The 25,174-nt window shown below is 48.9% G+C and overlaps 1 protein-coding gene across 3 annotated transcripts in view; it reads right to left on the reverse strand.

Moving 5' to 3' along the window:
• LOC138528629 (uncharacterized) overlaps positions 1–25,174 on the reverse strand; it is a 306,819-nt gene that overhangs the window by 255,111 nt on the left and 26,534 nt on the right. For all 3 annotated transcript variants that reach the window (XM_069640439.1, XM_069640438.1, XM_069640440.1), the window contains exon 2: positions 2,103–2,206. In XM_069640439.1, the coding sequence (XP_069496540.1) occupies positions 2,103–2,158 (56 nt within the window). In that variant the 5' untranslated portion in view covers positions 2,159–2,206. The remainder of the gene's footprint in view (positions 1–2,102; positions 2,207–25,174) is intronic.

Raw genomic sequence — 25,174 nt, forward strand, 5'->3', positions numbered from 1 at the left:
CAGATCTTGCCTCTGCCTTAGACACTCAGTCCTCACCTCTTTTGCAGGGCTTTGGAAAGGCACCTCTCCCAAGAGAGGCCCAGTGAATTCTTCCTCAGGTTTTTGTTCAAGAGTGAATTAAAGGAGTGGGAGACTCCCTCTTTTATAGGCAAATGCCCGTAGGTGATTAAAAGTAGGCCTGCATTAGAGGATCCAAACCCTGTCATTGAGATAAGTGGCCTTTGACATCATATCCAAAGCACTTTGTGTTAAAGCAAGAAGAGGGGACACAAAGGATGAGAGATTAAAGGTAAAACAGCATGGCAGAATCTTCCTTCAACTATGCTGAACTCCCTCTGTCTATACTTACTCCAACTCCTTCCCTTGTCAAAAATCTCAAATATCCTCATTGGTATGCTGCACACTGGTGTGAAGTTGGGCCTTTTGGGATAGGTGATGTGTTTGTCCTTTGACTCAAGTTTATCAAGACAGATCCTGCAGGGAGGCTGTCCTGCTGGAGAGGTCTTAACCGACCTCACATAGGATCAACAAGAGAGGCTCACACATTAAATTTCCTGATTTGCAGGTGGTAGGGCCAGGTTTTCAGATCAGAAAACACAAACTCTGATGTGCTTTCTTATAGTTATGTGAGTTATTATCCACCATACGCTAAACATATGTATAAGGATATGTTTAGAGTTTAAACTTCCATCAGAATAGTATTTCCTCATGATTATGTAGTTTTGGAACAGAGGTGCAGACTCTAATGTAGCCTCTATGCTGAATTGACTTGGCTGACACAGCAGCTGTCAAATGGACACCTGTGTCCTCTGGACCTGCTCTGTGTCACTGAAGAGCAGGCACTGCAGTTCTGGATATTAATTCAACAGGGCACAGATGTATATTATGCATTTGGCATGGAACATATGCAAGAGCGAACTGGTTAGCAGATCACCTTTCTGAGATGGAATTACCCTGATATTTTTTGTTCATTAATATAAATCGAAAAAGCTTCTACACCCTTGTCACGTGGCAATCTGTCCCACACAAACACGCTTGCACACATCTAAAACATACTGTTGTTGCATTACTCTATTCAACATTTTTGTCTTCAGCACAGAGAATTCATATACATCAATATTCAATACGATTATAAAAAACAATTTTATACACAGGGCCAATACAAAATAGCAATACAATTTAGAAAAGTACTAAGCATCCATAAAAAATAACTCAATTACAGGCCAGAGATTGCCTATGAAGCCACGCACGATTAACACATTTTGCTACTATAAAAATTGAATTAAAAGATTCTGTGGACGTACATAGTATCACAGCTTCTGCTACATTGTAAATAAAGGCTTTCTTAAAAAATTGAACCAGATACAAATTTCTCAGACCAATAAAACTTGTGAAAGGCAGTAAAAAGTGTGCAACTGTCTTGGTACCTACACCACACTGAGCAGATTTCAGAAAGAGGCGACCTTAAGAACACCACACCTAAATTCCAGAAATAAAGATCGCGCATATGCTGGGGTAGTTATGTCCAGATATCTCTCGGGACCTTGGTCAATTTTCAGTGTAAGATAATCCGGCCCGGTCTTCAAAAACAAGCAGGAATGTATACGATTTTCTTGGATATTGCATTTAGCAATCGATTTTAGTTTGATTTTAGAGAATTTAGTCGAGTTCTGCGGGTTCCGCCACATGTCTCCTAATCCCACGTTATTTAACTGTTTCCTAATTGAATACCCCAATGTAGGGAGCGGCCTCCAGGATGATCAAGTAAATCTCTGAAGGTATCCCGATACTTCCCTAGCTCTGGGGTCACCCAAAGTCTAACCCAAAACAGTAGTGGTTTACAGGCTAATGTAGAAGCAATAGGTGCTAGGCCGCACTCCATCAGTAAGAGGGCACTGGGAAAGCGTATTGGTAATATAAGGAGTTTTTTTTTTATTTGGTCTTAGCTACCCCTAAATTCCGACAGATAGTATGGCCCCATATTTCAGCTCCATGCTGAAACATAAAACATACTAAAGGTCTTCATTCCATTGTCATTTGGCCATGCAGCAGTCACAGCCGGACACATATTGGCCTGGGGAAGGGGTAGGATGAGCTCTCACCTGTTATGTGTGCCTTCCATTCTGGGCAGTGCTGCAAATCTAGCCAACCCAGTCATGGAGTCATCCTGCACTGGGCTACTCACTGCACATCACACTCTGCATGCCTATGTCAAAAGTAAAACAAATGAGTTACTCTAGATAACAAAGACTGCCATAAAATCACAATAAACGTAGGTAAATAAGGTTACACATCAACCATTACATTAGCATACTTTTGTGCTTTTTATGGTTTTGCAGTTTTTATGTTAAAAAGTATGTTTTTTTCCTCACCAATAGGAAAGTCAAATCTGCCTATCTGCTAATTGCCGATTGTGTTAAAAAGTATGCTTTTCCTCATCTATGTGAATTCAAAGAGGTGGGTTCATACTAATGCTGCTGTTTTTATCTTCTGACCCCCATACCTCTCGCTTTCTTCTCGTTCCAGTTCCCTCCTCAAATGATCGTACTCCTGTTATATGTGGTTACCCATGTCTCATCCCTCACTCTTGGCCGGATTGTTGCCTTGCTGTGGGCTAGTCCATTGTGCTCTGCTGTCCCCCCCTCGCTTCCCCCTCATTCTCTCGCATTCTCCTCAATGGTCCTCTCAACCTCCCCCATCTTCTCTAACTGCCTCTCCATCACCTATCCTACCCCTCTGTCAAAAACCGGAAAGAAAAGGTTCAAGAAAGATATCATGGTCTCCAATCACGGCCTGCCCATCACTGACACCTATGCCAATGCTTCTTCCAAGCAGACCCTCACTGATATCCTCTTTGTCCTTCCCTCTCCAGACCTTTGGATTCCCTACATAGCCTATGTACTTTTCCCTTTCTTTTCCTCCTCCATCAATGGTGGCACCCATTGGGAGGTACTCTTGGCCTCCTTCCTTTGCTCCAGGGTCCTCATTAATGTCTATCAGAATGGCACTGTAATGGCTCACAGCTCTCAGCCCAACCTCCTCCTTCTTGATAGGCGTCTCCCGTCTTTCACCAAATTCCTCCTCCCCTCCTTGTGCCACTCCTCTGGCTCCTCTACCATCTCTGACGGTTGCACCACACTCCTGTACTCCTCCTCGGAAGACCTTCAAACGTGGCAACCTGCTCCACTTAACTACCCTCAAATCTTGCTCTGCTGTCAAACACTCCTCTGACATCTGCCTCCTCCTTGAAGACCTGAAATTATATGTCCTTGCTCTCACAAAACATAATTCACGGACAGCTCTGTTACGAGTTTTAACCCTCTCGTCCCTGAGGGCTCCAATATCTTCTCCTAATCCAGGCTTAACCGGCCCGGGGCAGAGTGGCCCGTATCTTCCCAGAGTGGGTCCCTGCTATTATCATAACCACTCAGACCTATTCCTCTTTCGAATGCAAGTCTGCAGGCTTGGTGTCTCCCCTGGCCTATCTCTGGCCACCATCTACAGGCTCCTTGGACAGGTCTCCCAGTTCCTCGCTGAATAGGCTGACCTCACCTCTTCCCTCCCTACATTCCCCTCCAAACTTCTCTTCTTTGGAGACTTCAATTTTCATCTAGACTCCCCTGATGTGGCCTCAGGTTCTTTACGCAACCTCTGTGACTCTTTCCCTCTCCATTCTTCCCTCTGGTCCAACGCACTATGACTGGATGCTCAAATTTCCTCTGACCTCCCCATTTCCAATCCTCTCATTACTCCTCTCGCCTGGTCTGATCATGCTCTCCCCGTCCACTCGCTTGTACCTACATGATCCTCCGGCTGAGCCTCTGCCCGCACTGCCAGCCTCCTCCTTCGTTTGACCGATAAAACGAATGTCAGCCCCCTTTTGCCACCACTTGCCCTCTCTAACCTTCAACTCTCCATTAACAACTCTCTGGATATCCTTGCCCCTGCCATGGGGATCTGCATGAAACCTGCCTCCAAATGCAACTCCTGGTATGATTCCGATCTGGCTGCCCTGAAACGTAAGTGCAGCGTCGCTGAGCAGAAGTGGCAGGCCTTTAGCGAATCCTCTGACAAACTGGCCTGCTGCCTGTTCCAGAGGCACTAGAGACACACAACCTGCTCTAAGAAGAAGGTGTATATCCAAGCCTGCATCACTACGGCTACTAACAACATGACTGAACTTTTCAAAATCTGCATGGATCTCGCCACCCCTACTGCAGTCTCCAGTTCTCCTCTGCCTTCTCAGGCACTCTGCACTTCTTTGGCCTCTCACTTCATCTCCAAAACACAGGACATCCTCTCCTCACCCACCTCTACTCCACATCCTTCTTCCTCCCCTTCTCTCAGGCTTCCCTTGGCCCCTCTTCACTCCCCCTCTACTCCCCTCTTTTTCTCCTATAACACCTGGTTAGGGTTCTAAACAAGTCCGGTCTATGAAAGTCTCTTCCAAACATGTGCTCCCCTGCTCCTCCAGAACCATCAAGGACAACATTGTCTCGCTTGCTCTCGCCTTGACCGATTTCTGTAATCACTCCTCTGTCACTGGATCCTTCCCCTCACTCCTCAAGCACTCCCTTGTGCATCCTTTCCTCAAAAACCCTTCTGCGGATCCTTCCTGTCCAGGACATTACCACCCTATCTCCTCCACCCCCTTCTTGGGCAAACTCCTGGAGAAGCTGGCCATCTCCCAGCTTGTCCAACGCGCCAAATCTGTTGGTTGCCTCCATGACCACCAGTCTGGCCTTAGAGCTGTCAGAGGCACGGAAACTGCTCTCCTGAACACCCTTGAAGACTTGCTCACTAATCTCGATTCCATCTCTTTCTGTTCGCATCCTTCCTGACCTCCCCTCTGCCTTTGACACAGTCAATAATGCCATCCTGATAAAGCGGCTTTGTGACACCCTTGACATCACAGACCTGGCCTTGAACTGATTGACCTCTTTCCTCTCTGACTGACCTTCTCAGGTTCAATTGGGCCCTTTATTCTTTCATCTCCACCATCGCACTTTCCACTGTGGTGTCCCTGAGGGATCTAACCTCTCGCCCTGGCTTTTCTATTTCTACCTTGCCTCTCTAGCCCATCTGATCTCTCCGTCCTTTACCTCCTCTTCTCCCTCTCTCATTCCTGACTGCCTTTCTGCTAGTCAGGCTTGGTGCACTACTAACAATCTCTGCCTTAATGCTGGTAAGATAGAGATCCTTCTTATGGGGACTCCTGGTCACTCTATCCCTCCCACACTCTTGCGCACCCTCCTTGGGCACCCTCCCCTCACCCCTTGTGTGAAGCAAAAAACCTTGGTGCAATGTTCGACTCCTCTCTCTCCTTCTCTCCTCATATCATGGACCCGGCCAAGAAGGCCCACTTTCAGTTGCACCTCCTGAGAAGCATTCTCCCCTTCCTCACCCTCCCCCAGAAACTCAATGTCTCCAGAGCTCTGGTGGTCTCCAGGCTGGACTACTGTAACAACCTCTACCTCAATCTGCCTAATTCCTCCCGTCGCCCTCTTCAACTAATCCAGAATAGGACTGCAAGACTTATCTTTGGCCTCGAACCCAGTGACTGAATCTGTCCCGCCGTTAAATCTGGCCACTGGATCCCACTTGCTGCAAATCAAAATTCTGCATCATTCACAAGCCTTTCTAGAGCCTGGGACCCTGCTATATTCTGCTTTCTCTCTCTCTCTCTAAAAACCTCCCTACTAGAGCCCTTTGCTCGTCTAGCTCTAACTCTCTGCAAAACAGACGCTTTTTCATGCAGAGATTTGGTGGGTAGATCTCTCTCCTCCGCAGGCTCCTTCCTCTGGAATGGCCTCCCTGCCCCTCTCAGACTTGAGCCGGATCTCCTTAAGTTCCTTAACACCTTCCTATTCTCTTCTTCTTCTTTGTCCCTCCCCTGCTAATGTCTCCTCTGCCTGAGACTGGTGACCTGGTTCCTTCAAAAGGCATACTTGGCACTAGCCAAACCCCCCCCACTCCGCCCAGCCTACCTCTGCACTTCTCCTGTGACCGTGACCCCGCCCCCACCAGCCCCATCCTGCACTTGCCCTCACAGGCCCCCTCACCTACACTTGCTGGCTGGATTTCATACCCTGGAGCATCTCCAATCCCCTAACTTGCACTTATTTGTGGATCCCCTTCACTCTCTGCTTCCCCGGGCACTACCCACCGGGCCCCCCTGGCATTCTTCTTCTCACCCACTCCTCTGGCATTCTTCGCCCAACCACCCAATTTCTGCAGTTCACCACCTCCCCTCCCCCATGCACTTCTCATTACAGTACTTGCACGATCTGAATGTCGCATGGCCTATTAGTATTGCTACTTTTCCTCTACCTGTTCCCCCCACACTCCCTATCCAGCCTTGCTGAGCCTCAAAACACTTGTGTAAAGGCGCATTGCAAATTACCAATAAATAAAATAAAAAGATACTCAAGCAAAAGGAAACCTTGAAAAGTTAACATACATAATTGCCACCAAGTTTAATAAAACACAAAATGCATAACATTTCATAGAAAAAATATGAAGTCTTATTTTTTCACTATGCTTCGGTCTACTTTTTTCAGCTATCAGATAGCATTGCTTAGAATGCATTATTTAATCACTGGTTTGCATTGGTAGGGCCAATAACTAATTCAAGTGAACACACAGTAAAAGGTTACCTCATTAGTTTTACATGGACAAAATGTCTGCACGTGTGGATCAGAGTACTTCTAAGCAATGTTAGCATGTTCCTTGCTCTTACACCATCATAACAGGAGCAGAACAATACAACGTTCACAGTGGTGGTCATATTTATTTCACCCACATCCACAGATAAGAATTGAAGGGTCCACTGCATTCCAGGCAGGACATACAATGTCAGGACAGTTACCATGCTAAACTGAGGTCTGGACGTCCACAGAGCTGGAACACTGGTAGCATGCTAAATTGGATTCCGGATATATGCTGACCAATGGTGGCTGATGAATTTTAAAACTGGAGGGGCGTAAATGTATGCGCCTAATATGTGGCAGCGGCTGACCACAGAGAAGTAGCCTGAACCAAACAAAGCGGTTTGGGGGGTTTGCACCCCTCAAGCCATTTTTTGAAATAATGGTCTTATGAGGTCTGAGCCAGGATGCAAATCTTGTGGTCACAGTGATTTATTAAGAGGTTTGAGGTTGAGAGCCTCCCTCACAACCGCACTCAAACAGTAGATTCTCTCCTTCCATGTTCCATAGCTCTTACATATATAGCAGGACACACATGTCTCCATACTCGAAAGACAACACAAGGAGCCGGCGCAGGTCGCCCTGCACGTGCCCAACCAGTAGCACCTGAAAATAAACAAACACAAGATAGAACTACGTACCGTATACAAATATGCACCTCACTCTACACAAACTATAACACATAATAAATATGTAACCCAGGGTTCAAATTACTACATTCTGTTGCCAGGGCGACTAATTCCCTCCATAACAAAATGCACATAGTCGCACTTTCTCATCCTATTCATAAATACTACTCAGACACGTTTTTTCTTAATTGTTGGTGACAACCTTTTATTTATATTGTGAAAGGTCAAATGTAATTCACTTTGTCTATTTAAGTGAGCATGACATGTTTTACAGTGTTAAATGTTCCATTACCAGGATGTGCTAGCTATTGAGAGGGAACTTTTCTATTTAGAAAAACACCTAATCTGTGTGGAAAACATTATGTAAACAAACAGCCACAATCTTGTATATACATGCCACTCAGCTTTAATTGTAAAATGGTAGACAATGCACAGGGACTGTCAGGACACTGGAATTTGTGCCCTGAACTCTTGACCCATGCCTGGCAGAGCTCTTCACCCCTAGCAACAAGGAAAAGTGGAACTGGCCAGGATTGTTGGAAGGAAAAAACAATCAGCCTGAGAGGCAAAGAGAGCTGAGAGGATTGTAAACCCTCAGGGCCCCCTCTGGGGCCGCTGAGGCCTGTCCAGGGCCTGTGCTGTAGCCCTAGTCCGGTTCTGTCATCCTCTTCCATAGGAGTGTTTTGGAAGGAGAGAGGAGGAGGCAGAAGCATGGAGAGATGCTGACTGATAGCCTGCCGGATGGACCCTGTCAGCTAGAAAGTAAAACTGCTGGCTGTAAGTCTGACTTCCAAGCTCTGTGCCTTCATCACTTGAATGGGAGCCATGCGAAAAAGAAACTGGAAGATAAACAATTTCCTGGGTGTAGATAGGAGGTGAGAGAAATGTTGCGTAGCTACTGTATAAGCCCAGGCCTTTGTGTGACTTTGATAAAAGCCCACACTGGGGCTCCTGTTTTTCACTTTGCAGTTTAAACCCTTTTTAGAGGACCATAAATTATAAATTAGTCACAGTGAATTAAAGCAGTGGTGCTTTGTTAATTGTGAGAGGAACTAAAGGCTGCTTTTTTTGCAGTGCTGCCAGCTCGGGCAATGAAAGAGTTAAGTGACCTCCTCCCCTCACTTAACCTCCACAGGTGTGTGCTACGAAAACGGAAAGGAAAAGATTAAGAAAACAACATGTAGAGGAGTTCATTGCTTATGTAGAAAGCTGAAGCTTGTGATCTGGGCTCATATTTTTTAAAATAAAGGGGGAAGCAAACCATTAACATACAAACTTACAGCACTCTATTTCTCATTAGACCCCAAGCAGTATAATCCTGAGAAAAAACAGCGATAGCTCCTCCAGACAAGGCCTGATTAAATGGTGAGCATTGGCTGCTCCTGTATTTCTGTGAGTGAGAGGAGGATTATATATGGGGACAGTAAGAAATAAAACTTCCAGCTTTGGGGCAAGGACGATACAAGGCAAGCACCTCACCAAAGAGAGAACCACCAAAAGTTAACCCTTTCTAACCCTGTATGTGCGTTTCTCGGCTGTGCAGTGAACTGGTGTTTGAAAAAAAGAGGGCCACGACGTTTCTCGTGCTGCGTGATCCTATGTGGCTAGGGAGAGAAAAGAGAACCCATGTGTTCTGTCTTTCCCACAAGAAAACAGTAGCTGCTGTTTATGCCCACGATTGGGGGAAACGCTCCAGTTAGTAAGCGAGCTCCCTTAAGAGAAAGTTACTGCCTCAGCCCTACAGGAGTATGCACAGACACAGAGAGGGGGTCAAATAAACAAATGTATGAATAATGCTTCATGCCATCAGAACTTCTTGGAGGAAGTGGGGTCAATAGCCCATAATCAAAGTGCAAATGTCCTGCTGCTGACAGGAGTATGGAAAATAAGACTATAGCATGTTGTCGCCAAGACGAAAACCAAGCAATGACTATAAAGACACCATTTCAATGAGAAAACAGAGCCCTGAGCCACCTGCACCCTGCAGGAGGAAAATAATTCATCTAAGGTGAAAGAGCATGAAGAAAATATTTAAAAAACTTCATTTAACTCAGAAAGAGAACTTTCTGAGCTGAAAAACAAGTACTAGATGCCAATGCAAGAAGAAATGGGAGTCTTAGTTACTTACCTGTAACTGTATTTCTCCAGCATTGGTATCTTTCATAGGTTCACATGCTTGAATATTCCCCGTTGTCAGACTGGGAATCCTCTGTGATAAAATGTATTATTAATTTTTCTTTAATATACACACATTACTATATAGCAATGCATGTACATAGCCCATTATGGCCTATGAGCCATTCTATTGTGTAGTCCCTCCGCCCCACTTTGGTCCTTTATTGCCCCCAACCAATGAGGTGGCAGGGTTTAAGCTCCAGCCCCCGGCAGCCATCTTCAGATTTTGAACCGTAGAGACTACAGTATGATGAGGAGGCGGGCGGGCGCATGTGCATCTATGAAAGATACCAATGCTGGAGAAGAACAAGTTACTCTCTTACCTGGTAACGTTCTTGTGATGGGATGGTCCGACAACGTATTCCATATCTATGACAATAATCACCACAGCTGTGCTGCTTCGGAAAATCTTTCGGCGTCTGCATCGATGACGTCGATACGCTGTTCTCGAGGGCCTCCGTCGAGCCGATGTCACCGGATGTTATAAGTAGGACACACGACGCCCGTAGCCTCAGTTGTAGTTTTTTCCCAGAACGTGTGGCACCAATCTAGTGCCATTAGGACCACAGAAAGCGTTGCGGAAACATAAGCTGCAATCGCATAAGAAATTCTGTAGCGGGGCAGGCAGGGAGGGAGCGATATGGAATATGTCGTCGGACCATCCCATCGAAAGAACGTTACCAGGAAAGAGAGTAACTTGTTCTTCGAGGGGATTGGGTCCTCCGTATTCCATATCTATGACAGACTCCCAAAGCAGTACCAACGTAAGGAGGTGGGAAAAGAATTTAGAATATACAAATTTAGAATGCCCAATTAAAGTGTAGAGTAAAGACCGCCTTGCCAAAGGCCAGATCCTGCCCATGGATAGAATCTAGGGAGTAGTGACGTACAAAAGTATGGACCGAAGCCCAAGTGGCTGCATCACAGATGTTACGAACAGGAACAACCCTGGCAGGGCAGTGGAGGCGGCCATACCCCTAGTCGAATGGGCCCGTAGGCCAACAGGAGTGTCCTTACCCACCAGGCGGTAACATTCAGAAATTGCCAAGATAATCCATCTAGACAAAGTCTGCTTAGTCACAGCTTGTCCCAAACGCCTTCCAGTGTAACCAATAAAGAGCTGATCGTCCACTCTGACCCGGGACATGCGAGAAACGTAGAAACTCAAAGCTCTCCTAGGATCTAACCTATGGAGCCTCTCCTCGTCCTGACCAGGATGCGGAGGAGGATAAAATGCCTGAAGAACAACTTTCTGGCTCAAATGAATATCCGACACCACCTTCGGGTGAAAGGAAGGACGAACTCCAAGGACAACCCTGTCCTTATGGACCCAGTAAAGGGTGGCTTAACTGAAAGTGCCTGTAACTCACTCACTCTGCGAGCGGAAGTGACCCCAACTAAAAATACAGTTTTAAGGGTTAACAGTCTCAAAAGACAAGAATGTAAAGGCTCAAACGGAGCACACATTAAAAACTTGAGAGCAAGGTTCAAATCCCAACCGGGCACCTGGAAAGGTGACGGAGGGAACACATTAGTGAGCCCTTTCAGAAAATGAGAAATTAAAGGAATTTTAAAATAAGAACACTCCTCAGACGAGCGCTTAAAGATGGACAGCGCCGCCAGGTAACCTTTAATGGTACCCACTTGCAGGCCTCTGTGGGCCAAAGAAAGCAAAAAAAAGACAGAACCACAGGAATGTCACATGAAAAAGGATAGACATTTTTAACCCTGCACCAGTCGCAGAACTTCCTCCAACGGCAGCGGTACAGGGACTTCGTTGCCGGCCGTCTGGCCGAAAGTAACACCTCCATCACGTCTTCAAGAAGGCAATCCTTATACCTCGACCTTTCAGAAGCCAGGCGTGAAGGTTGAGGGATCTGACCTCTGGATGGAGAACATGACCCCCCTCCAGTGAGAGCAGATCGTCTCGGTAGGGAAGACAACGTGGAGGGAAGATGGACAAGTCGAGAAGGTCCGGGTACCAGTCCTCCTGGCCCATGCCGGAGCAATGAGGATCAGCCGGGAACCGAACCTCCGCAGTACTTGCGGGATGACGGGGACTGGAGGAAATGCGTACAGCAGTGGGAAGGACCACTCCACCACAAAAACGTCTCCCAAGGCTCCTTTTGGAGGAAATTCCCGCGAGCAGAACCTTTCGCACTTCCGGTTGACACTGGAAGCGAAGAGATCCACTTGAGGGGTCCCCCAAAGGGCGAAGATCTCCAGGAGAATCTCCTGAGCCAACTCCCACTCGTGAGAGATCGCGCTCTGCCTGCTCAGAGCGTCCGCTGTCTCGTTTTCGTCTCCGGCCGGATGAACTGCCGAGATCAAAATTTCCTGCTGGATGGCCCAGAACAAGAGCTGCATCGCCTCCCTGCACAGTGGAAGTGACCCTGCCCCCCCTTTTTGTTGAGGTGGTGCATCGCCACTGTGTTGTCCGTTAGAATCAGGACATTATTTCCTCGCACAGTGGGCAGAAAAGACTTCAGGGCTAGCCTGACGGCCCTCAGCTCCAACAGACTGATATGAAGTCTGGCCTCCGACGGAGACCAATGACCACTGACTGTCAGCTCGTTGGCATGAGCTCCCCATCCCGTGAAGGACGGGTCCGTCACGACCATCACCAGGGTAGCCAAAATGGAGCCCCCTTCATCAGATTGCCTTCGACGGCCCACCACAGAAGGTCCTGGGTGACCGAGGTCGGCACCTGAACGGGGTCCGACATCCTGCCGGAGGACTGCGACCACTGGAGCTTGAGCGCCCATTGCAAAGATCTCAATCGTAACCTGGCCTCGGGTACCAGAAGAATGCAGGATGCCATGAGGCCGAGCAATCTCAAGAACTCGAACGCGGAGAGACTCTGGGCATGTTGAAACTTGTGCACTATCTGCTGAATGTGATGAGCCCTCACCTGGGGAGGACAACACTGTCCCAGGGAAGTGTCGAGCACTGCTCCGATATACTGGAGCCGCTGAGTTGGCGTCAAATGGGACTTCTTTAAGTTGAGGGAGAAGCCCTGCTTGTGAAGGGAGTGGCAGGTGACGGACAGATGATCCAGGGCTTGCTCGGGAGAGCGTGCCCTGATCAACCAATCCTCCATGTAGGAGTAGACGTGAATGCCCCCTTTCCTGAGGTACGCAGCCACCACCACCTTGGTGAAGACCCTCGGGCGGAGGTCAATCCGAACGGCAGGACCCAAAACTGAAAATGTGAGTCGCCAACCGCAAACCTCAGGTACTTCTTGTGCTTGGGATGAATCGGCACATGAAAATAAGCGTCCTTGAGGTCTAGAGACACCAACCAGTCCTGAAGTTGAAGGGCCTGGAGGACTTGAGAAAGAGTAACCATCTTGAACTTGTCCTTCCTGGGGAGCTTGTTCAAACTGTGCAAGTCCATGATGGGTCTCAATTCCCCTGTCTTTCTTCGAAATAAAAACAATATGGGGAATACCATCCCTTGTTCCTCTCCGCTACAGGCACCAGTTCTATGGCGCCCTTCTCCAGCAGGGATTGAATTTCCTGCGCAAGGAGCGGATCCGGACTCTTCAAAGAGAGATTCCCTGGTGGATTGTCATGAGGCCTCTGCTGGAAAGGAAGATAGTAGCCGTGGGCTATGATCTCCAGAGCCCACACATCTGAAGTAATGGCACGCCATTCTACAAGATGCTGCGCCAGCCTTCCCCCAACCGGCGAAGCATGGGCCTCATGACTGAGCTGAAGCGGCTGTGGCAGTGCCTGAGGGCAAAGAGGCAACTGCTCGTGTGGCCTTGGCACCTCGAGTACCAAGTTTTCCACCTCTGGCACTCCTACGGTTGCCCCTTTGACTTGCAGCTCCTCTCGATCTACTAAAGGATAAGTAATATCGAAAGGAACCTCCCCTCCATTGCTGTCCCCTAGGAAGAAAAGGCAGAGGTTGGCGGACTGCAGCGCCTAACGACTTTGCTGCAGCTTTTGAGGTCTGCAACCTCTCAAGACTCTCGTCAGCCTTGTTGCCAAAAAGATGTACACCATCAAAGGGCATGTTGAGGAGCTGGGCTTGCACATCAGGAGCAAAACTAACTTCCGCAACCACGCAAACCTGTGTATCACGGTGCTCGCCGCCATGGACCGGCTGACGCAATCAACCATGTCCAGACCCGACTGAACGGCCTCACACATGGCGTCCTTGCCATCCTGCACGATAGCAAGGAAACCATCCCGTTCCTCCACTTCGGGGATACGATCAGCCGCTAAGGAAATACAGTTCCACAGAGTGTGAGTGAAACGAGACTAGGCACAAACAGAGTTTGCAGCCTGAAGCGCCATACACCCAGAAGAAAACACCTTCTTCGCCCAGCCGTCAAAATGCTTGTCGTCCCCATCAGGAGGGATGGTAGGTAAGATGCCTGATTTGCTGGGGCCGTAGCCACCTGCACCACCAAACTATCCAAAGTAGGGTGCGTGTTCAAGTAGCAGGGGTCGCCACAGGCTGGGCTATATTTCTTCGGCAAGGACTTGCTCACTGCCGGGAGACTCTCTGGAGAAGACCAAGCCGCAGCCACCCTTCTCTGTTAGGCCATATGGAATGGCAGCACCGGGTCAGTTGGAGGACCTTGGTCCAAGATATCAGTCAGGTCATCCTGCCGATATGAGCACTCAGCATGCGTGCCAGGCTCCGGCCTACCAAACTCAACCTCTGGAGAGGTGTCAAGACCACTGGCGTCGTGCAGCGACTGACGCAGGTCCTCAAGTTGACTGTGACCAGAAACAATGTCATCAGGAACCAATGCAGGAACCTCACCTTCCTCAGATCCCTCCTCCACCTCAGAAATGTAATTCATTGGCTGGAAAGAGGGCACTGAAAAAGGCACAAAGACATGCTTAGCCCTGGCCATCGCCTTCCTGGGGGGTGCCACTGTGCCACGGGGTACCTCCGACAGGGCTGCCTCGAAAGGCGTAGAGGGAATAGGCATCGACGTCGAGCGCCGCGCCAACAGCTTCAATGGCGTTGACACAGGCTTCGAGGGCAGAGCCCCGAGCGTGTCTCTCGACAGCCTGGGCACCGATGGCTTCCTCAGAGGCGGGGCCTCGAGAGAGTCCGTTGACAACCTCAGCGCCACCGGCGTCGATGTCTTCTTTGAAGACTTCAGAGTCTTGCGGTCTCGATGGCATCGAGTACCGGGACCTGGAACGGGCATGCCTAGAGCGACCATCCTTGTCCGACCGGGACCTCGAAGGCGCCCGGTGGTCGCGACGACTGCTCGAGCCCAAAGGCAGGCGAGCGGTGTCTCTAGCACGGCCACGACCGGCTTCCTCAGACGGCGCGGCCGGACCGGAGCCCTGCGATTGAAAAATCGCCATCATCTCCTTTCGGAAGGAATCCCATTCCTCAGAAGTGGAATGCTTGTTGGGACAAGCAACCCTCTGACGGGTGGAGCCCTCGGAAGAGGATGGGGAAGGCGACCTCTGACAGCGCTTCCTGGAGTACCTCGACGAGGCAAAGGAATGGAGGGACCTACTCCCAGACCGAGAACCCCCGGACTCACAACGATGCGGAGAGTGGCCCCTCGAATCGTCTGTCGAAAGACCAGTGGAACGCGACTTCTGGGGCTTGGCCACCTTACCGACCGACAGCTTCTTCTTACGCTCCTGCAAGGCCTTCAAAGTGAGCGAACCGAAGAACAAGATTCAGTAGAATCGAGGCACGCTGAGATCTCCGAAGCAAACATGTTCGCAGAAAAAACAGAACTGAGGCTATGGGCGTCGTGTGTCCTACTTATAACATCCGGTGACGTTGGCTCGACAGAGGCCCTCGAGGACAGCGTATCGACGTCATCCACGCAGGAGCCAAAAGATTTTCTGAAGCAGCACAGCTGTGGTGATTACTGTCATAGATATGGAATACGTCAGAGGACCCAATCCCCTCGAAATACAGTTACAGGTAAGTAACTAAGACTTCTCCAGCATTGGATCGTTCATAGATTCAGATGCTTGAATAGAATACCAAGCAGTTAAAACATGCCACCATCATAAACATATATGCATAAATACAGAAAAACATATTTCTGATCAAACCTTTACCATGCAGCAACACAACGGTTACATACTTCGGGAAAGGTGGGAAATGGAAGCTGGTCCTATCTTATGCAAAGAGATGGCGGAGCACTGCCTGTCCAACTGCAGTTTCTTAGTTGGTATCTTCAGCCAGGCAGTAGTGTTTCCCAAACGTGTGCAGAGTGCTCCACGTGGCGGCTCTGCATATGTCCTTCAAGGCCACCCCTGCGTGGAATGCTGTTGAGGCCGCCCTCCCTCTGGTGGAGTGCGCTGATGGCGGTCTAGTTAAAGGGTCGCCTTTCATCTGATGGCAGTGGGTGATGCAGGACGACACCCAGTGTGCCAGACTTTGTTTAGAGATATGCTGTCCCTTGGTACGGCCAGAGAAAGCAATGAACAGTCAGTTTGAGAAGCGGAACTCCTTGGTTCTCTTCAAATCTCTCGCAACATCTAGAGAATGTAATGCTCTTTCCGCTTCAGAAGCGTGACTCTGGAAAAAAGTTGGTAAAAAATGCGCTCAGTGAGGGTCCTCTCCGACAGTACCTTGGGAAGGAACTTAGGATGTGGTCTTAAGATGACGCGGTCCTTCTGGAACAAAGTAAATGGAGGTCCAGACGACAAAGCTTGTAACTCACTGATCCTTCTGGCTGATGTGATGGCTATCAAAAATGCTGTTTTCCAAGACAAGAACTTCACTTCGCATCTGTGTATGGGTTCGAAGGGGGGTTCCAAGAGGGCTGTCAAGATGGTGTTCAGGCTCCAGTTCGGGACTGGGGTGGGCTTAGGAGGATAAGTACACATCCGCCCTTTCAGAAAGACTTTAACCGCCGGCAAAGAGAGCAAGGATTGCATCTACAGAGTTGTTGTGTACGCCGCTATGGCTGACAGATGGACCTTGATGGAGGACAATTAAAGCCCTGTCTTAGCTAAGCACAATCAGTAGGGTAGAACGTGGTCAACCGAAACAGTGAGAGGATCGATGGCCGATCTCTCGTACCACTTGGAAAATCGAGTCCACTTCCTGGTGTAGGTGACTTGTGTCGACGGGGCTCTTGCAGCCCTGATGATATTCCAACATGCTGCTGGTAGCTTAAGATTCATCACTTTACGCTGCACAGGAACCATGCCTTGAGAGATAGGCTCCTCGGGTCATGGTGGAGGACCTTGCGGTTCTGTTGCATCAACAGATATTGATGCGCCTTGAGGCGAATCGGGGGCCGTCGGTACAGATGCTTCAGAGTAGAGTACCAGACTTGTCACGTCCAATCCGGCGCAATTAGGATCATTGAACAATTCTGTTCCTTCCGTCTGCTAGTACCCTCACAATGAGGGGAATGGAGGAAAGGCATAGAGGAACTTTCCCATCCAAGCCAATGACAAAGTGTCTCCCAGTGATTGATACTCCGGGTACCTCGAGGCGAACCTTCAGCACTTCTTCTTGTCCTTGGCGGCAAAAAGGTTGATCTGCGGAAGGCCCCATAAGGCCAAAATCCATTGGGTTTCCTTTTCGTCAAGCTCCCACTCGTGAGACAACGTGTAATCTCTGCTTAGTTTGTCCGCTAGGACATTGTCCACTCCCGGAAGATGCTCTCCTTTGATCTGCACTCCATGGTGCAAGGCCCATGCCCATAGCTGTTGGACTTCTTTTGACAGGATCTCTGACCTCGTGCCTCCCTGCTTGTTCGTATAGTGCATGGAGGTTGTGTTGTCTGTCTGGACTGTAAGTACCTGTCCAGCTACCACAGGCAGGAAAGCCTTCAGCGCCCACGTTATGGCCCTGAGCTTTAACACATTGATGTGGAGTTGGGACACTTGTTCCGACCAAGTGCCCTTGGTTTGGAGGTCCGCAAGGTGAGCGCCCCAGCCTGATAATGACGCGTCCATCCTCAGCAGAAGGGTCGATGTCAGTGCTTGAAACGGCATCCCTTGTAGAAGATTCCGCGGAACATTCCACCATCGAAGAGCCTTGTGCAACGTCGCTGGAATCTGGACGACGTCCTCCCAACACCTGAGAGCTTGTTTCCATTGCTGGTCCAGGCCCTCCTGCACCAGTCTCATGTGAAGCCTGCAATTTGGTATGAGGAATATGCACGAGGACTTCATGCCCAGAAGGGATTTGTAAGAGCGTACATATGTTGTCGCTCTCTCCAGGAAACACGAGGTTGAGCGTAGAATCGCTGCTACCCTTTCTGCCGATGGCCTCACCCTGGGAATGCTGGTATCGAACTCGGCTCCCAGGAAGAGAGCTGTCTTGCTGGGGACGGGCAGGACTTTGTGTTGTTTACAGAGAAACCTAACTCTTTTAGGAAGTTGATAGTCCTTAAAACTGCCGAGCAAGCCCTTGCGGCGGAACCTGCTTTTATCAACCAGTCGTCCAAGTATGGGAAGACTTCCATTCCTGTCCTCCTGAGTTTTGCAGCTACTGTGCCAAGCATTTCGTGAAAACTGTTGGTGCCGATTTCAGCCCGAACAGGAGCACTCGAAACTGAAAATGAAGCTCTCCCACCGTGTACCTGACGAACTGTCTGTGAGCTGGATGGATCGGTATATGGAAGTATGCGCCCCACAAATCTAAAGTGGCCCAGAAGTCGTGTTTGTTTAACCAAGGAAGCACTCCTTGTAATGCTATCATCTTGAATATTATGCGCTTGATATATTTGTTGAGTGCCCTCAGGTCCCAGATGGCTCTCCATTGACTGATTTTCTTTTTGATGAGGAAGAAGCGGGAGTAGAAACCCTTTCCCCTCTGGGGGTATGGCACCAGCTCTACCGCTGCTTTCTGGAGCAGTTTTTGCACTTCGGACATGACCTGCCCTAACATATGCACCCTGCGTGAAGTTGGAGGCAGGGAAGGAGGTTGGTCTAGAAATTCTAAGGTTTGACCCTCTCAGATCACCTGCAACACCCATTTGTCCGATGTAATTGACTTCCAGCGTTGGAAGAACTGGCTTACCCTTTCCCCCACCGGGGTGTGACGTTGAGGGGAAAGAATTGGATAGTCAGTTTTGTTTGCTTTGCGACTTCCCTTAGGCGGAGCCACGCCTGCCTCTATGGGCGTATCTGTTAGAGGATTGATACTTGTTCTCTTGGTATGTGCTACCTTGCACCTTCTGACCATAAGAGGAGCGGCCGTACCCTCTGTACTTAGAAGATGAGCCTCTAAAGCGGTGAAAAGATCGACGCTCCTTATCCTTGTCCTTTAAAGAACTGATGGCTCGGGCTGTGTCCCTGTCTGGTTCGATTCCCTTCAGGTGGTCGTCTATTTTCTTTCCGAAGAGATCTTGTCCATCATAGGGCATGTCCAGTATCTGCGCTTGAACTTCAGGCCTGAAATTAGTAGCCTTCATCCAGGCCGGTCTTCTGACTACTGTGCCATGTGCCATCTGTCTGAAGCCTGATTCGGCCAAATCAACCGCTGCGATGATCATATGATCCGGGATTGCTTCACCATTGGCGATTATCGATCTAGCCTCTTCCTGGAGCTCCGGTGTTAACTGCTTAGTCAATTTGAACATGCAGAACCAAAGTTCGCGATCAAACCTCGCAGTCATGGCCAGCGCATTACCCGCTCTGATGGTAAGCGACGGCTAAGCTGATACCTTCCTGCCCATGGCTTCTAGCTTCCGCCCGTCCTTGTCCGGTGGTGCCGACAGCGGCAAAGCGGGATTGGCAAGCTTCTTCCTAGCTGCAACTGTGATAACCGAGTCCGGTTTTGTATGACCTCTCAAACAAAGCGGTGCAGACTCAGGTGCTTTATATTTCTTCTCCTGTTTGGACATCAGAGCCGGAGTAGACAAGGGCGTAGACAGGATCTTGGATCCGGACTCCGAGATGGTGTCAAGCAGAGGAATGGTGGTCACCGTTCTCCTGCGTTTGTCCCTGTGTTCATAAAGCACCAATTTCTTTTCCTCTGATGTAACCTGAGTTTTGAACAATTCTGCAGCCTTGCCTATTCTGGTGTGGAAAGAAACCAGATCATCCGGAGGTGAAGCATCGCCTGGGGAATCTCTCTTCCTGGGCTTCTCGACGATGTAGTCATCCCACTCAGTGGCTGCATCAGGCTCCCGTGTAATCTCGCCTTCTTCTGGATCAGAGAATTCTCTAAAAGGATCCTCCTGCCAATCTGAGACTGAAACGGAGGACGGCACCATTGTTGGATCCCTATCAGGAGATCGAGGTCTATGTGATGATGGTGGTGATGGGACCCTTGTCGGTGAAGCACTGAGTGCTGCTCCTAGACCTTGGAGCAGGCTCAGTTAATCATGCTCTCTTTTGAGATCTATTCCTGTGAGGTGAACTTCTTGACATGCCTGGAATTGGAGATGTGTCTCTCCGATGGGGTTTCTGGTTCTAAGGGATCAGCTGGCCTGCTCTTCTCCCTTCGACGCCTGTAAAACTCATCCATGATCCTCTGTATGGACAACATCAGTATCGGGTCATGAGGATAGTCGGCCTCTTCCTTAGACGGCTGCCAAGGGGGGACTGTGTTGCTTAGGGGAAGGACAAGGTCATTCTTCCACCACTTCTGCATCTCAAAATTCCTCCTGGAGAATCACATCAGGAAGCTCTGCCATGTCCCCCAAAGGAGAAACTTGTGGTACCATTGGTTCAGCAGCTTCAGCAGCCTCAAGGAAACTGGCCTCAATGACAGGTGTCACCCTGTCGTGAGCGGAAGGCGCCTCAGGCTCCAATTCCTCCGTAGATGCAGGAATTTATGTAGTCGCCGATGGTACCTTCGTCGACGAGTGCTCCGTGGACAAGTGCCTCGTGGACGAATGGTGTGTTTCCTTTGTCGACGACTGCTTCGTGGATGATAAATACGATGACGAGGATTTTGCCATAGAGGATGTCTTATGTGTAATCGTCGTCGATGAGGGTTTCGTCAATGGTCTGGCCGACTACGGGTCTTTACCCTTCCCATCGCTCGTGGACGGTTTCCCTGTCGACGACTCCCCCCCCCCTGGTTTTTTGCAAACTCCTCCTTACCTTTGGAGGTAGATTTTGCTGACAAATGTGACTTCTTCTGGCTAGAGGAGTCCAGTGGAGGCAGAAAGGGTATTAACTCCAGCTTCTTCTTGCTTTTGGCAATGGGAGAGGAACTCCTTTCCACTGAAGAGGACCTTCTCTTCGAAGTTTTCCTCTCAGATGGAATGCTGGAGGGGACAGGAGCGGTTCTGATAGACTCTTCATCCGAAGATTGATCCCTGGCTTCCAGGTGTAAAAGAAGTCTTCTGTGCCTGTCCTGAAGGGTCTTGTTGGAAAACGTCTTGCAAATATCGCATTTCTGAATTTCATGTGGATACAAGCAGTAAATGCAATGTTCATGGGGGTCCTTCATGTAAACTAACTTCTTCTTGCACCTCGTGCAGTCCCTGAAGAGGGAAGGCTTCTTGACAGCCTGAGATAAAGCCATTCTCAAGAGAAGGTTTACACAACGATTTTGGGTCAAAAACAACAAATATTTGTCCCAAGAAATATCTGAGACCAAAACCCCTTAGCAGGGGAACAAAGTAGAATATATTTGAAAAATATATTCCACACAAAAAGTAGAAAAAGAATTGAAGAGCTCAGAGAACTTGAGGATTTCTTATGTCTGTTAGACTGCAGTGAAAAATCTGAAGATGGCTGCCGGGGTGGAGCTTAAGCCCTGCCACCTCATTGGTTGGGGCCATAAAGGACCAAAGTGAGGTGGAGGGACTACACAATAGAATGGCTCATAGGCCATAATGGGCCATGTAGATGCATTGCTATGTAGCAATGTGTGTATATTAAAAATGTTTTAATAATTAATTTTATCAACGTGGATTCCCAGTCTGACGACGGGGAATATTTAAGCATCTAAATCTATGAAAGATCCAATGCTGGAGAAATAGAATTTGTTGAGAATCTCCCAAATGCTATGAATAAAGCAAAGACTGAGTCAATTATCCCTGGTGTGTCCGTTAGGACAATGGGCCTCCTTCCAACTTTGCCGGTCCGGAAACCACGGTGCCGGTAACCTTACCACCACCGTGGTTTGCGGATCGGCAAAGTCAAAGTCTGCTTGCCCGAGCCGATGTGCCCGACAGGACTGACCCTGCCGAGCACAGTGGCCATGGTAGGCAGACCGTCACAGAAGCACCGTCAATAACGGTGCCAGTGCTTCCGTGATCCCCCCTCCCATAGAGTCCTGGGAATGGGAAACAACATTTTACTGGCACCTGAATTCCCGGACCGGCGGGATTGGAATCTTCCAGTGTTACCGGCAAGCCAAGCGCCGGTAAAATGTACAAGTCCGGCTGCAACCTGCCAGTTCTACTAGCATGGTTACCGCCGGACTTGTAATGAGACCCAATGTGTGCTTAGAAGGAAGAGAAGGGGTCTGGTCTAGGCTCATGCTGCACCTCCTAGGCAGCAGCAAAAGTGATGAAATAAACTGGACCATAAACAGCCAGAGGAATCCTTTTGTGACCCAATTCCACCTGCGGTTTGCAGGGATATGTTAAATGAAGACGAACCCAGAAAGCAAGGAAGCAAAAATGTGACAAAAGAAGAAAATGGAGGCCAAAATCATCTGTGGTCCACGGTTGGTTACTCAAAATAAAGCAAAACCGTATGTGTTTGTCAGCTCCTCCACAGGGAGAGTCCAGGATGCTCATCGCTGACCACTGCAATGGGTATCTAACCAAGTACAGATGTTTAGAATTCTTTGTTCTTCTTCTCCCCCTCAGGTAGACCTGATTGTAGGCCCTCCCTCATGAGAGCCTGCGAGAAACCCTACCAAAGCCATCTGCAGTCAGCGGGTGTCCACATTCAAAAGAAACCTTAAATAAGTGCAACATCTCCTACTCATTGCCCTACCTCATGAGGGCATGAGAGGGAGCCCTCTCATCAGAGCCACCCGCGGCAGAGCGGGTGCAAAGAAAGTGTTCAACAAAATAAGCATTCAGTGACTGGGATGTGTGGCAGGACACCAGCAAGCACGAAAATAATATTTATCTTATTTGGGGCCCCAAATTGTTTTTTTATCCTCAGCAGACTGCAGATGCCATAGGTTTGTTTCAAGTCAAGTGGGAAAATACGTTATGTTTTTGTTACACCATCCACTGGTCACCTTACGCACACGAATACCTGTGCAGTCACTAAGCCCTCCATCTCAGGTCCTATTTTGCCTTCCCCTTCTGACCTCATGTCCTCACTCCCTCAAGCAGCACGGCAGCGGCGCACACGAGGGCATCTAACGCGCTATGGTCATATTCACCCATTGCAATGTTGGCAGCTGCCCTGGCGTCTTGGAGACAGTCGACGGATACGCCGGCTTTTTTCTTTGCTTCGTCACGCCCTCAGGAAGACCCGACAGCATTTTGAAAACTTGGGTCATGTGACAAGGAAACGTGCTACATCATCGGTCACGTGATGGCTCATGTGACACTCCTAGGCCCCTTTAAAACTGGAGAGGGAACGCTTCAGTGCTTCACAGCTGACCCAATCAGGCACTGTTCGGCGTCTTCCTGTCTCCTCATCTTGAACCTGGACTACGGACTGTTCTTCTTGGATTCCTCTGTCAAGCCCTTGGATACTGTTTTGCTCTGCTGTTTCAGGACCTTTGAACTGTATTTTTTGATTCCTTTGGATTACCCCCTGGTTACGACGAACTTGGCTGGCTTTTGACCTTGGGACTCTTAATGGACTGTTTTCGGATTTTCTCTTCTGTTACCTTTTTGGAGTACCCTTTCCATACAGGTCTTGCAGTGCCTATTTCTACAACAATCTACGCCTACCCGATGCCGCTTGCTACACTCTGAAGCCACACGGAACACCTCCATTCTCATCTTTGTTCTTCCTGTCCCCAGACCCTTGGTAAGCCCCTTGATATTTGTTACCTCGCTATTCAGTGTATTGTGTGCCATTGTACTGACCCATTGCTTGCTTTACAGCGGTCGAGGAGTCACCGGTGTTCCTGGTTCCTGGCGTTCTTCGGCACTCAAGCAACCTGTGGCCTCAAGGATTGCTCAGGAAGTTATTTGTATTTTTCTGAGTGGAACTTGTGGACAGAGGCCCCATAATCTTCACGACCATCAAGTCATAACAGACTGTGAAGCCGACAGGTCGTTCAGATTATGGAGGCATCGGCTGGGGACCCCGTGGCCGCTCTACTGCAAGCAGTTACTACCTTGAGGGCCGATATGGCCGCAGCCACCACGGCATTACACCACCGCCTTGACTCCCTTCAGAGTGCTCGCCATCCCCTACCTTCTGATTCCGAATTTGGGGATCCCACACCTCCAACTCCTGGTCCTTCTGCCACCCCTTCCACCCCTTCCATCATCACACCAGTAATTGCTCCCACTCCTTTTCCTTTAGCACCCCCTTAGAGATTCCAGGGAGACCCCAGGAAATTCCATACATTTTTGAATCAATGTAAACTACATTTCCTTTGTAGACCTTCAGCGTTCCCTGATGCACCTGCCAAGGCTGCGTTTTTGCTTTCCTATTTGTCTGGCGTTGCCGCCACATGGGCCAACTCATTACTTGAAAACAATCATCCAGCCCTTTAAGACTTTGACCTACTAGTGACTGAAATTTCTAAGGTTTTTGACACTAGACGCAAAGCTCAATCCAGAGATTTGGAATTACTAGATCTCACTCAGGGGAAAAGCACCCTTATAGAATACATAACACGATTCAATCAGTTAGTGGCAGAAACATCCTGGCCCGAAAACAAGAAGGCTGTAGTGTTTTACATAGGTCTAAGTGGCTCCATTAAGGACACTTTGGCAGTGGTGCCGTCGCTTCCGACTCAGTACTCTGATCTGGTTGATCTAACACTCCAGTTAGACGCTCGACGCACCGAGCGCAAGGCAGAAGTCAGATTCTCAGGTACACAGTTGTCAGTCTCTCCTGATGTAGCCAGTGAACCCATGCAAGTAGGTGGAATATGTAGTCCTATAACTATGACGGAACGAGAAAGGCGGAGAACCGATAACGCTTGCTTTTATTGTGGAATTAATGGACATTACGTCAAGACTTGTCCACGCCGCCCAAAGCAAAAGAATCCGGGTTTTCCGACTGCTCGTCCCTGAATATGAGGGCCAGGACGAGTTCTCCACAGCCCCCTCTTCTTCTCCTCCGGCATTTGGGACTATTAGACCAGTCATAGTCCACGCCTTATTAAAGCCTACTCCTGACACAATGCCCCCCGTTCAGATTATCATTGATTCCGGGGCCACTGGCTGCTTTATCGACATATAAATGGCTTATGCCTTGAACCTTCCACTAGTAACCAAGGAGTTTCCTGAGCCTGTACAGGCTGTGGACGGGACTTCCCTTGCTTCTGGACCTATTCGACAACAGACTGCTCCCATGGAAGTAGTCATCCAGGAAACACATAGGGAAACACTTGCCTTTGACCTCATAACCACCCCTCAGTTTGGTATCATTCTCGGCATCCCTTGGTTAAAAAAACATAATCCGCTAATCAATTGGGGTACTGGCCAGGTCTGTTTTGAATCCAAAGTCTGTCAACATTTTTGTCTTATCGAGAGAGAGGAGGTAATCGATACACCTGCTGCAGCGTTGGGTGCAGTAGCACATCTGACCCTATCCGAGACTGATGAACATCACTCTTCTACTTCGCATATAGTTGGTGCTG

Source organism: Ambystoma mexicanum, chromosome 7q (genome assembly GCF_040938575.1).
Source record: "Ambystoma mexicanum isolate Mex_15411 chromosome 7q, UKY_AmexF1_1, whole genome shotgun sequence".
In the NCBI taxonomy this organism is placed as follows: Eukaryota; Metazoa; Chordata; class Amphibia; order Caudata; family Ambystomatidae; genus Ambystoma; species Ambystoma mexicanum.